This window comes from Alligator mississippiensis, chromosome 3 (assembly GCF_030867095.1).
Source record: "Alligator mississippiensis isolate rAllMis1 chromosome 3, rAllMis1, whole genome shotgun sequence".
Lineage (NCBI taxonomy): Eukaryota > Metazoa > Chordata > Crocodylia > Alligatoridae > Alligator > Alligator mississippiensis.
Window position 1 is genome coordinate 204,354,325 of NC_081826.1, and position 14,278 is coordinate 204,368,602.

The 14,278-nt window shown below is 44.5% G+C and overlaps 1 protein-coding gene across 4 annotated transcripts in view; it reads right to left on the reverse strand.

Moving 5' to 3' along the window:
- GOLM1 (golgi membrane protein 1) overlaps positions 1-13,786 on the reverse strand; it is a 60,217-nt gene extending 46,431 nt beyond the window's left edge. The window contains exons 1-2 of one of the 4 annotated variants that reach the window (XM_014608784.3): positions 13,701-13,786; positions 1,993-2,143 (exon numbers count right to left, since the gene is read on the reverse strand). In XM_014608784.3, the coding sequence (XP_014464270.1) occupies positions 1,993-2,121 (129 nt within the window). In that variant the 5' untranslated portion in view covers positions 2,122-2,143; positions 13,701-13,786. The other 3 variants (XM_006265664.4, XM_059724829.1, XM_019478115.2) reach the window with 3 other exon arrangements.
- Positions 13,787-14,278: the final 492 nt, after the last annotated feature.

Here is a 14,278-nt window from a genome sequence, read left to right on the forward strand (position 1 = left end):
GTAGAAGGTTTAAAAATACTATTTGGCTTCAACAGAGTTAAACCTCTGTTCTTCCAAAGCGAATCCTAGAGTTTACAGTGACTAAAGAAGTTGGGTTGTATTACAAGCCTCATCCAGACCAGTTTTGAGAGCAACGCGCCACCCCCACAGTTGATCCTAGACTGTCTTAGAGAAAAGAATGCCACCTATCATCTAAGCAGAAGCTATCCTGGGAGCACATCAGTGCAAATAGTGTCCCTGTCTGTCTTTGATTATTTTGTGTGAACAGATGGAAACACAGCAGGTGGCATTTGGCTGCTAGCAAAAGATACTTATTTGTCAAGAATCCATACTGATAAATAGGGAGAATTAATTCTTTTTTGCTTCCTGGACTGCTTGAAAAGATCACATTAAAAACCAGTGGAAGTTTCAGGAAGAGCATTATAATCACACTTGGATTTTTTTTTTTTATTCAGTTTTTACAGGATGCAGCAGCAGTACCTCACATGTTCTATTTTTTATTGCCCAGTCAACATTTAGATACTTCCTTCTAATATAATGGCGAGATTCAGTCAAAACTCTTGGGGCAAAATCTGAACAGTTTGCTGTGTCTAGGACTACCCATCTGATTCCAGATTTAACTTTTGATATTTGTTAGAATAGAGCTTGGGTGTATCGAAAAGGTTAGAATCTGCTGAGTCTCTAGGGAAGACAATTCAAGCTTTGTTATTTCACGGTTTCACTCTCTGTAGCTTCAGTTTAGCTCCGATATTGGGACTGCCACCGAATATAAGAATGGGGAAAAAAATTAAGAAAAGAAAAATGCTAAAACTTTGGTTGAAGGAACAGAAAGAAGGAGAACACTCCTTCCATCTTAGTCATTTTGTCAGCAAAGTCCTGCCAAGGTAAATATACTGTGATAAAGTGTAAGAGTACATACTTTTTATGTGCAGCCCAACCCTTAAAATATGAACAGAGCTACTATATAAACTGCTATTAGGAAGTGTATATGGCTTAATGGATGTAAAGGAATTTTAAACTTCCGTCAAAGAAAGGTACTGCATGACTTTGCAATTACTGGATACAAATACAGCCTTACACATCTAGGTTACTGCATCAAGTGTGACCCAAGCTAGTAATGGCCTCTGCCTCACTGTCAGCTGTATAGCCAGTTATGCAAAATGCCTTTGTGGTCTCAATCCAGGTCTTTAATGAACAGGTCACCATCACTGGGCACCAAAGAGGGGCAGAAATATACCCCTCACAGTCGTGATGACCTGAACAAATAAAAAGGTAAATGCTAATACTTTTTATTGAGCATTTCATCTGAATTTTAAAGTCTTTTACTGAGCAACAGCAGCAGCATAAAAGTTCACAACTGTTGAGATGAGAAGAACTGACAACAGGCTAGTGCAAATGTTTACTTGAGGGGTTTAGATTAGATCAGTGGTTTTCAGCCTGTGGTCTGTGGACCCCTGGGGTTCTTCAGACTATACCTAAGGGGTCTGTGAAAGACAACTATGATCAATCAAAAATATATGAATACCCACACTTACAACTGAAAGGGGTCTGCACCTCCATTCAAATTTTTTTAGGTGGCAACAAATTAAAAAAGGTTGAAAACCACTGAGCTAGATGATCCTAGAGGTCCCTTCCAACCCAATGTTTCTGGGATCTCTCTAACACAGGGGTGGGCAAAATGTGGTCCGGCGGCCGGATGCAGCCCATAAGGCCATTCTACCTGGCCCGCAGAGCCCTTAAAAAATTTAGAAAAGTAATATTTATCTGCCCCGGGCTGCCTGTCATGTGGCCCTCGATGGCTTGCCAAAACTCAGTAAGCGGCCCTCTGCCCAAAATAATTGCCCGCCCCTGCTCTAATGAGATGACTAGGCATAGAGGTTCATAAAGCACACCAAGTTTCACTCTGCATTTGGTGTACTTAAAACACAGTTCACAGGAGACAATAAAAGTAAAAGTTTAGTTGCTAATGCTATATGAAAGTCAAGGTATTACCTGTAAGTCAATGCTGCGAGAACTTGCAATCCAATAATTGAAACCCAAAACAACCGCACAAGCCACAAGCGCAGCTACCAGAAGAGGTGGAGACTTCATCCCTCGACGGCCATTTCCTCGCCCCACCATTTCAAAGAGAAGCTGCAGAAATCTGCAAGTTAAAATAAGCCAGTCACATATCCTTTTGCTTGGACAATTACACAAATACAACACACTTTTACTAACTCCAAGAAGAGCTGTGATTCTTTAAGAGACAAGTTCAGTTATACATTAGCAGGAATTGGAGTATACCTAGCAAGGAGAGCATTCTCCCTACGGTTTCTCTCAGAAGGAAAATATAAACACTGGGCTATTCAAATTTATGCAGTATATCACACCAACCTCAGTCCTTGGGCATCCCATATAGAAATCCTAATGATGTAATAAAAAACCTACCAACAACTGCCATGCTGGAACAAGCCCACATTCTACTAAGTCAGGTCTTTCATTGCTGATGGTAGCCAGTACAGGATGCTGACTGAATACTCTCATCTCCTTGAAGCAGCAGGCTGAATTAACTCTCTTTTTCTTATTTTAACTCTAAGCTAGAGAAACTGTCAATTCTTTCCCTGGTGACACTACTTATTCCATCAAGAGTCACTGAATAAGACTCAGTTCAACTATTTTAGGAATAATCCTAAATTTAATAGCTAGATAAAGCTCTCATTAACTTCAACAGGAAACTGTAATTAGAAAGGTAGGCAGAAGGGCTCATATTCACTCTTGAGTCTTCTTGTGCTATCTAGGAGCTATGCTGTGCCATATCAGATAGGAATAGCCTTATTGTGAACCACAGAATAGTTTAAGAAAAACAGGTTTAAAAAGCACAATACTTCAGTATTATGTAGAACAATTAATGCATGACTGCAAAGTCACACACAAAGAATTGTGTCTAAATATACTATTTAAGTGCTCTTCATAAGACAGAGGTAATCATATAGAGTGCACGCGTGTGTACATATACGTGTGTGTATGTACACACACACACACACACACACACACACACACACAGGACATCAGCTAGGTGCTAATATATTTATGAGAGTCCCCAGTTGATCATATATTTCCTGTGGACACAGACCACATACATCTTGTACCAAAGACCTCAGAAATCAGGTTAAAGAAAGCATGTGGGAAATCTTACCTCCTGTGAAAGAGATCACGCTTAAGAATGTGAAACTCCCATATGCAGAATCAAATAGAAAAATTTGATGCAACAGATAAGAGCAGCAAACCAACATGTTTTAAGACAGCAACCCAATTTAAATGGAATAGATTTTTTATTCATATTTTCTACATTTTCTGGATTTGTGTATTTTTAACAAAGCAGACCAGCTAACTCCTGGTCTCTGGAACACAATTCTCAGCCTGTGCTTTATTTAATAACTAGTGAATTGCCTATCAAGAATGATAGATGAATTCCAAGTAACAAACAGATAAATATAACAAGTAAAATCTATTAAATGAATTAAATATTTATAAAACTTAAATAAAGTAGGCTGAACATTTGAAAATACCAATCCCTTCCTGCATTTGGTCTCATCCAGTGAGCTGGAGGTGCACCTGCCCATGCTGCCGCCTGTCCACTGCCCCTCTTTCCCTGCTCAGGGCTTGGGACAGAGCTGCTCACCCACTGCCCAGCTCCCTCTTTTCCTCAGCTGGCCCCACCCTCTGCTGTCCCCACCATGCCAGGCTCCTGGTGCCCTCCTGGAAGAATCTCAGTAGAAACAGCCCCGGCCTCTGACTTTTCTCAATTCTGGAAGTTGGGATCATCCTGATATGGTCACTAAACAAATGCTAAGGTTTAGCAAAGAAATTTCTCTGAAGACACAAATGTTCTCTCTCGTACAGTTTTCAAGCTATTCGTATTTAAAGAGCATTACAGACAGACAGACAGATGAAGCCCTTTATATATATATAGATTAATGGCAATTCACAACAGGTCTATGGAAGGACATGAATGTTATCACGCCACAGAAGAGGAGCAGGTGAAAAGCAGAGAAATTGGCTGTATTGCTTTCCAATATTAGAATGTGCTAGTAAAGCCTGCTTAAACACCAAAAAAAAAAAACAAAACAAAAAACTTGGTATGACTCATATGGCTTCATTATTCAAGTTAAGATAAATCTTAAGGGGGAAAAGGAATAAAAGGTGGCGCACACATAGCACAGGTGTAGTTTACCATTGAGGGTAGTTCACAGGCAGGAGAAGCACCCTACTAGGGGAAGAAGGAAGGAGTGGGACTTCTTGAAACAGGCCAACCTTCCTTCTTTGCTGTCACTGCAACTCCAAATGCAGCCAGCTATGGGCAAAGCATCCCTTTTTCCTGGTTCTGTGCAGTTTTAGGGGCAAGAACATCTTCAGCAAAGTCCCACAGGATACATGTCACCTCAGAAAAGGTGAAACAAAAAGGAAAAAGGAGTTCATGAAAGATAACAGTAACAGGCAAGTAGCACAAGATGAAAAATAAAAATAAAAACGGGCCAAAGATGACATCCAGATTCAGTGGCAGTTTTGTGAGGGGCCATATAGAAATGTGTGTGACTGCACAGAGTACCCATCTGCTAATCCTTTTCACAAAAGGCTTCCACAAAGAGTGGTAAGCCTGCCTTACTCACACAAAACCCAGGAAACATCAAAAAGCAGATTTCCTAAGTGACAAAAGTAAAGAGTAGGAGGAGAGGGGATGATTAAGTATTGCCACATCTGTTAACAACAATACCAATAAAAAACAAATATTCCACTTGAAGTTACATATCATCTCCCCAAATGACAAAATACCATTAAAAGCTTCATTCCAAACTCATCCCATTTCTTCCTTAGCTGTTCACCTATTTATTTACATACTTGCAAATGCTGAAAGATTATAAAAACTAGCACAGCATATTGCAAGCATTCCATTTTTAATGACACTTAATGCCTTTTGTAGCAGTCTGAAGTAGGCATGGCCATTCATTTGGCAAACCAGAATAATTTACAGTGAAAACAGACCAACTAGATTAAGTGCCAGACATGTCAATTCACTTACAAAAAGCTAGAGAGTTCAAAAGCGTTTTGAAGTAGAACAGCACATACATGATTGGCTTTCACTGTGTACAAACTGGATAGCACTGGGGAATCTTACATTGTTCAGCTGTGTGCTTAATGGCTTTGTAAATGCATTCAAACTGTAGACTTTCTAAACCATCAAATGCTTTGCAAATGTTATTTTATACTTGTTGCCAAGTTGGTATCGTAGCACCCAGAGGCCTCAATCAACACTGGGGTCATATTTCACTAGATGCCATTTTGTTAAAAACCACTTACACTAGGATTAATTTTATCCCTCAAAACCTCTACAGCCAAAGGAGACAAACCTAAAAGTATATTTTTGAAGTGTTAGACAAACCAATGATAATCCTTTTACAGAAAGGGCTCCTGAGAAGGCCTAGAGCCTCTCTTGAGAAGGATGAGCTTGGAATGTAAACCATCTATTTAAAAATAGCCTTGCTTGGAGGTTGTGAAGGAATATAATGAAGGAAAATGAAGGAATATAATTTTCTTATCTTCTAATAAAATATTCTTCTAGAACAAAGACAGCCACATATTTTAAAGCAAGGGGTCCCAAAACAGAAAAAGGGAAAAAAATAAGGGGTTGGAGCCATGGGCCCAATCCAAGGCATCCAAACCAGCATAAGCAGGGCCAGAGCCAGGGTTGGGCCTTGATCCAGTACAGGGCCAAGGCTCAGATCGCAGGTAAGATATGGTGCACAGGACAGGTACCCAATCCAATACACACCAGATTTGGCCCATGCACCCACCCAACGCCACTCATCCAGGCCACGGGGAAGAAAGCCAGAGTGCCACTGCTCTACCAGCACCACACACCATGTGTTCAGAAAACTGAACATTTTGGGTAAACGATGTTCAGATAATTGATGTTCTACTGAACATATATATTAGAAACATACAGGCAAGCAATCCACATAACATTTTTACAACCTATATATTTGGATATCCTAGTTGCTCAAGTTTATCTGGCCCAGTTAGTATAAGTTGCAGTCAGACTGTTCTGATTTTTGGATAACAGTCATATTTTCCCAGACACAACAAATAAACCTTCATCCTTACAAGGGTTTGCCATTGAATGAGAGAGAGGCACTTTATTTATTATTAGTGTTCCTTATTTTCAGTTTTTACCGATTTTCACTGATAAATTCCCCAATTTTTTTAATGAAGTTATTCAGTTTTTACTAATTTACACTTATTTTTCAGTTCAAATAAATCCCTGTTAACGGACATGAGTGGGGAACGCGGGCGTCCCAGTAAGCTAAAAGTGCCGGTTACCTGAGGCACAGGTTTCTGACCAGATGTAGGAGGAGGAGGCGGGGGCCACATGTTGAGCAGGGGGTGCTGGTGACCACACAGGAGCCAGGGGAGGATGGCTGGAGCTGCTGCCTGGGGGTATGGGACTCCCAGTTCTGACCCCGGGTGGAGCGTGAGGGGCCGCAGGAATCACTCCTGGGACAAGCGGGTCCCAGCTACCTGCTGGCGGCTCTGGCTGTGGCCCTACCCCGGGCACTGGGAGCTACGAGCCCCAAGGGGGGAGCCAGGCCCCACTCCCTGCCGCGGGCACTGCACCTGGCTGCTCCGTATGGTCACATGGGGCTGCAGCCACTGCCCAGGGATGCAGGGCTCCCTGCTCTGACCCTGGGCTGGGTGGGAGGTGCTGGTGCCGGTGCCAGGGTCGAGTTCCCCCCCTCTGCGTCCAGCCCTGCGCCACTCCCTCCTCCCCACAAACACTAGGGCAGCCTGGCAGCAAGCTGCTGCAACAGGAAGCAGGGGTGTGAACACAGCCCGTTGGCCACTCCTGGGGTTGCAGCAGGGAGCAAACTGGGGGGAACTGTCAGTGGGTTCAGGGTGGTGGGGGGTGGCTCTTGCTGCTACACACACTGAGGGAAGGCTGTGGGGCTGTGTCAGGCTCTTTCCAGAGGGTGTGTGGCCCTGAACCTGCATGCAGAACTAAAGCAGGCTACCGCCCACCCTGAGAATCCAGTGCCACCACTGGCCCTAGCCTGCAGTGGCAGCAGGCTACAGCAAGAGCAGGATGCCGAGTGCCAGGAAGAGCTCTGTGCTGCTGCCAGCCCCAGCCTGCAGCAGCAGCCCACTCTCGTCCCACATGCAGATCTGGGGGCATGCACCCCCTGGGAAGAGCCTGGCACAGCCCCCTAACCCAAAGCCCTCCTGGGATGCACACAGCAGCAAGAGCCACCCCCCGCCCATTCCTGCACCCACTGACAGTTCCCCACACTTTGCTGCCTGCTGCAGCCCCAGGAGTGGCCAAAAGGCTGCATCGCACCCCTTCCCTGGTCCCAGCCTTACTCCAGTCCCTCCTTCCCTCACCGCCGCAGGAACATATTATTATTTTCCCCAATTTAAAATTATTTTTTCTTTTCTTCCTTTTATCCCAATTTCAACCTGGTTTTTATGTTTGGAAGATAAAGCCCGAAAAATTCCCGGAATTTTTTTTTTTTTTTTTAATAAAAACCAAAAATGCGGTACACTATTTATTATATATTAAGTAGATTGTATAACTACTGTTAAGTTTAGTCAACCTAGAGATGGTTGTCAAGAAGCAAATGAATGCATATACTTTGGGCTTTATTTCCTGTATTAATACACAAGCTTTTAGGAAATAAGTCTGAGAATAATTAGACAGTTTTACAATTCTTATTTTACTGGTCTCTTATGACTATTGACAGGCCTGTCTGAAATCACAGCAAATACGGACATATTACCAGATGCATTTCTTTAAGGCCTAGACCACTGTCATAGGCAAAAGACCAAGCAGGATATCATTCTGTAATAGCCCTTAGGGAAGAATCCCTCAAATCCCAAAAGGAAGGCTGGGGAGCTTTGTTTGCAGGCACAATTTCCGACTGTCTGGAACAATCTGGTTCAGCTGACATGAGCAGCCTGGCTAATTCTGAACAAAGACGACTGGAGGCAAGAAAGGGCATGTGGACACTGCTAAAAATCACTTTTCTCCCTTTACTTCAATCTTAATAATCTGTAGGCTCTAATGGAGACGTACAGCATATATGGTTTCATTTCATATTGGGACAAAACTAGGCCAAGATTCAAAGCATATTTTTCCAGTTATGGAGAAACTAACTTAATTTAACAGTCCATTATAAGATATTTTAGCCAAGATCTCTGGTGCATTAAGGTCAGTTATTGCTACTTCCCTGACCTAGGCCCCATATTAAAACTATGACTAAAGACCTGAGGCCGGGGCTGCATAGGTGGGCTCAATTCACCCAGGGTGAGGCCAACCCATGGCAAGATGCAAAGTTGTGCAGCAATTTAGTTGTTCAGCAAACAGCACAGTGGAGAAAAAAAGATGGGAACACATGTTCCTCCTGTCATAAGTATTTTCCTGAAGAAAATATCCATCACATAGGCAAAACCCACAGTATAAAGTATGGCTGCTTACAAACTCTATGTGGGTCTTGATAGATAGGATACTGCCAAGAACATACCTAGACACTGCGCCTGTCTGCTGTCTCTCTTCACCCCTGCAGGATAACTAGCCTGAAAGCAAGAACAGGGCCTGGAGAGAACTTCTATGGAAGATTAAGGAAAGCCACAATGGTAGTTTGCAAAAAAGACTGCTCTAATGCATGGAGCAGTTGCCACATCATGACACATCCTTAGTTTATATGTAATGTATCCACAGAGAATGGCTATTCATCAGATGTATCCCTCTTTCAGAATGGGGGGAGCCTCCTTTCAAGGGTAATATCTAGAGAAAAAGCAGGCCAGGCCAGGCCAGGCCAGGCCAAATGGGACAAAGAACTGATACTTCCTTTGGATCCTCAATATTCCAGGAAACAGCTACAGTCTACCAGTCTGTGGCTGTAAATGGTCAATGTAATTTAAAAGAACCATTCAGGTTCTGCTTGCATTCACATTTAATTACCTGAGTCAATATACACCAGGTTACTTTTGTTGATAATACAAAACTGTAAACAAGTTATTGAGTACTGGTGTGTGAAGGTCATACCAGTGCAACCACGGCTTCTAAAATTATGAATGGGATATTTAAAACAGAGACAAAATAAAACAAACCAGTGGCATTCCCTTTGCTACCCTCTTCCACAAGAGGGAATGCGGATACTATAAAATCAAGACTGATCAAACTAAATTTATTTGCAATGCCATGCATAGTTAACTTACAGAACACAAAAAGTAAATGGCAATAATTTGTTTTTCTTAGAGGACCAGATGTATATGAACAGCAACATCCACCATATATACTACTTAGGCAACAGCTAGCCAGGCTATGTATCCCCATACTTTTGAGAATATACCAGTCACTAGCTATAACAGCAAAAAACCTCCCTCCACATAATATGCCAATAAAATGCATCATGGGGATTTTCCATCTTCCTCTCAAACATTTACCATACATTAGATAAAATCCAAGTTTGTGGTTAAAATAGTTTGAGTTTTTAAAAACCTGACCCAACTAATAAAAGAGTAAAGAATGTATTTACTGTAAAGTGTCAAGATATTGTTTTTAAAAGAAACAGTCCCCTGCTCCACCAACACATGCAACAAAAACCCTACAAAATTCAAAGAAAAAAATTATTAAAAGCTAGAATTTTTTTTTTTAATTTTCAATTGTAATGAAAACATTACATTACATAACTGTACTTCCATTACAGTTAGGATGAGGAAGATCTTGCACAATATGATTTCATTGTTTGACATCCCCATTTAAAGAAAGATCAACATGAGCCTACCAGAATACCACATAAAACAAACCTAAAAGAAAGGCAATAGAACTTATTTAAAAATGGAAGTGAGGGGGCAACCCACACGCACTCAAATGATGCTACAAGACTCTCTTGACTCTTATGTTCCTGCATGTAAGAAATTTACATGACAAGAAGTTGCCTTCTTAGAGAAGCATCAGCATTTCAAAATACCTCCTGTTTAGCAAATTTCTACTAATATAAGGAAAAGTGGCCTTCTTCTAAAGACCTGTTTCAAGACCAAGAGGAATTAAAGACCTGAACAAACATTTCCTTGCCCCAAATTTTCCTTAGTATCTAACACAAACAAAAGCCAGCAAGGCTCCTACCTACAACTTAAGTTTGTGTATAGTTTTCTACATCACGGTCACATGATTTTCTGGGAAACAACTTAACAAATGGGAAAAATATTTAAGAGTAAACAGGTCTCAGTAACTAACTAGTAGATATTTAGAATCCACACCCCCGGTTTAAGTAAGTTCAAGGTCCTAAAAGTGTTCCTTTTCTTCATAATCTATTACAGAAACTTGTGAAAACAAAATCAAACTGAAGTGTAATCAATTTAGGGCGAAAAAAATCTTGAAGTAAATTTCAGACACTCTTAGCCCCTGGTCCTTCTGGTATTTGTATTATCAAATTTGTATTATCAAATTGTTAATCTTGGTAGTTTGTAAAACTCATCATGCTAAAATCACAGAATCATAGGAAGTTGGAGTTGGAAATTACAATCTATCATTGTGGTTTTAAATATTTTGTTTAATTTTTTACATGCTTCTCTCACCCTTGCTATTCTGTGAAAGATGAAGGGGGAAAAAAAAGTCTGTTTCCTAATTAGTTTTAAGTCAAGTGCACAACATTTAAAAAAACAACTGTTGTTGTGATCTGAACTGCTACTTGCAACAAGCAAGTTTTCAGAAGTACAATTTGAGAGTTTCCCTATAGAGAAATGGTTCTCAACTTTTTGTAGACTAGAGGCACCAGTCCATAACTTTTTTAAATGGGGTGCAGCTCAATTCACAAAACTACCTTATTACAGTGCATATCATCTTGAGGAAGGGCCAGGCAGTGAGGAAAAAGGAGCAGCCAGGCAGGGAGAGCCCAAACCTGCCCTTATGTACTTACCCTCTCACATGCCAGTAACACCCTGGTTGTGAATCACTGCTTTAGAGAGTACAGTAACCCACCAAGAATGTTATATCCTGCTTCCAAGAGGCTTGCTTGTTCTTTAAGAGCTCAGTGTAGTACTCTCACTTAGTGCCCCAAAGAGGCCAACTAATCCAACCACTCCTCTCAAATGAAGTTTATATGTAATTTTATGCTGCATTTTTCCTTCCCTCAGTAACAAATATCAGTATTATACCAGTTAAAGCAAAGTTAAAAAGAGGCAAGGCTCAGTGGTGGGTGATATAAGGAAGTTTACAAGAGGCAGATAGCTGACTGAATGATATTTTATCCAACTCCAAGGTACAAAAAAGCTCATTAATGAGGTTAACAGCTTGCTGAATATAAATGAAGTACTACAGTATTACTCAGAACTGATGCTGCTGAATATTTTGTCACAAATGGATATCAATTCCTTAGAAATTAAGGAATCTTCTACATGAGAAATGCCGCTTACAACTTAGAAAGCCATTACTCTGTCCCAGTGGTTCTCAGCTTTCTTAGCATCACAGCATCCCTATATAGTGTTAAAGAACTGCTCATAAAATGTTAGCTCTTAGCTGTCACTCATTTTTGGACTACAGAAAAATATAGTAATTCTTCTGTCACAGAGCCCTGAAAGACTACAACAGGTCAGAATGTGTTTAACACTGTGGATTCCTATTTGCAATCTCTGAGTTTATCTTTTGGATGATGCTTGCACACCTAACAGTGCTAACACAGTATGCAACCCTGCAGTACTGTTGAAAGGATCTCAAGGCATCCCAGGATGCCATGGCACCCTGACTGAAAACCACTGCTCTGTTCTACAAGCTAGAGATTTCTTCCTTCTATAAAACCATTTACATCATGGGAAATAGCATGTTTCTATCAGCCCCAACGCTGAAAGAAAAACAGACCTTCTACATGTACTGCACTTTAAAAATCCAAAACAGGTCTACAGAGAGAGTGCTGTACAGACATTCAGTTTCTCCTGGGAGAGCCACTACTCTGTCAGGAGAAACCATGAGCATACACATGCTTAGGCTTCTTCTCCCAAAATAGTTTTTTTTTCCCCAGGAGAAAAATAACTTGGGAACAAATCAGGGTTAAACTGCTCGCAGGAGAGCTTCTCCTGGAAGAGTGAATGTCTGTACATATCGTCTGTCTAAAGCAGGCATTTACACAGAAGGGAAGTTGCACAGGGGTGTAGCTGGGTGTATGCTGTTATATACCTAATGTCATCACCAACCACATTCATGAAAATACATCTCTTTGAACCAAGACTCAGGTAAGCCAAGCCCACACTTGGACAATGCTAAGCTCTGCCACTCTTCAGCACAGACAGACTTCCTGAAGAGGCTAACGAAGCAGCTGAAGAGGAGAATGACACAAACACATATCCACTTCGTGTCTAAGGCTGAGTCTATACCTACATGGGTCTACACAGGTGCAGATCTACCCTGCCCTCCGCTGGATTTCAGGCTAACAGGGCTAAGCGCCTCTCTCCACACACACAGACCCACCCACATAGACAGATGTGCGAGCACGCACCCACACACGCACAAGACACCTGTGTGGACATGTGGACAACCACATAGGTGTGATGCATGTGTGCTCACGCACACACAAGCGCGTGTCAGGTGCATGCCTGCCCACGCACACACGCGAGATGCAAGCATGCCCACGCGAGATATGAGCACGCCCACGAACACACAAACACAAGATGCATGTGTGAGCACGCTCACACACACTTGAGATGCGAGCATGCCCATGTGCACACACGCGCACACAAGACACGGGTGCGCCCACACGTGTGACACGCATGTGCACACACGACAGGTGCACGCGTGCCCACGTACGAGACATGCACGCCCACGCAACACACCCAAATGAGATGCATGTGCCCATGCAACACGCACACGCAACAGGTGTGTGCCCCCCCCGCACACCCACGAGAGACGTGTGCAAGCACAACACATGACTGACACATGCACAGGGCACGATCGGCATGAGTGCACATGCACACACACACACGACAGACACACGAGTGCACGCGGCACACGCACGTAGTCCCCCGCACAAGACGCAGGTGAAGAGGCGGCCTCCCCCCGCGCACCCGCACCCGCGCGGAGGTCCCGGCCCCGGCGTGCTCGTTTCCCGCGGGCTCCCGCCCCCAAGTCACCTTCTCCCTGCTCGGGGCCGGGCCGGGCCGGGCCGGGCCGGGGAGGGGAGTCCCCCCTGCCCCCGGCTTGGCGCGGCTTGGCGTGGAGCTGCGGCTCCGCCGAGACAAAGAGCGGGGCGGCGGGTGGACGGGCAGGGCGCTGCGCCGCGCTCACCTCTCCCAAGCCGGGCCGGGCTGCTTCGCGCGCGCCCGCCCCACGGCCGGCAGGGAGGCGGCGCCGCGGGCAGGGCAGGGCAGCGCAGCGCAGCGCAGCGCAGGAAGTGCGGCGGGAGGAGGGCGAAGGCAGCCTGCCAATGGCGGCCAGGTCGGGCGCCCCCCTCCCTCGGCGCGGGACAGCCCCTCAGCGCGCCGCCTCGTCGGCTCCCCGCCCGGCGCCGCCTCAGTGCCCGCCGCCAGCTCCCCCCGGCCATGTGGGCTCTGGCCGCTCGGCACAGCCCGCGCGGGGGAGATGCCGCTGGCAGCCTGGCCTGGGCAAAGCAGGAGGCACTTGGCCACAGGCTCTGGCCCTTGGCTGTAGCTGAGGGAAAGCGGGGTGAGATCGGTACCTTGCAGAGCAGAGCTGGGTCCATCAGCTTTGGTCAGCAGCAGCAGCTTGCTCCAGGGGGTGCCCCAAAGACACTCCTAGGGCATGGGCGAGGCGTAGGGGTGCACATGCACCCCCCGTGATTGGCTGCCACCAACGCTGCAGGTGGTCACCGACTGCAGGTCAGCGCTCGCCTACTCCGCCCCCCGAGTCGCCTCCCCTGCTCCCCCTCCCCCGGCAGCTGACACTGCTGTGGCCACCAGTGGGCAGTCACCAGGCCCCCCCAAACTCCAGGGGCATGCATCGTTCATGGCCCTGGGAGAAGTCGGGCTGGAAGGGACCTCCCAGAGGTCACCTAGTCCAGCACCCCTGCCTGAGGCAGGACCATCCCTGTCTAAACTTTCCCACACACATCCTTCATCTAAACTAGTGCTTCTCAAACTTTTCTTCTCCATTTATGGCCCCTTTTCCTCAGCATGACCCCTTGCTCCCCACCCCCATGACCCCATCCACTGATATATGCAACCTCATTTGGAGTCAAGACCCAGTTTGGGAATCGCTGATCTAAAAACACTTCACAAGACTGCCTTGTGCCCTGAC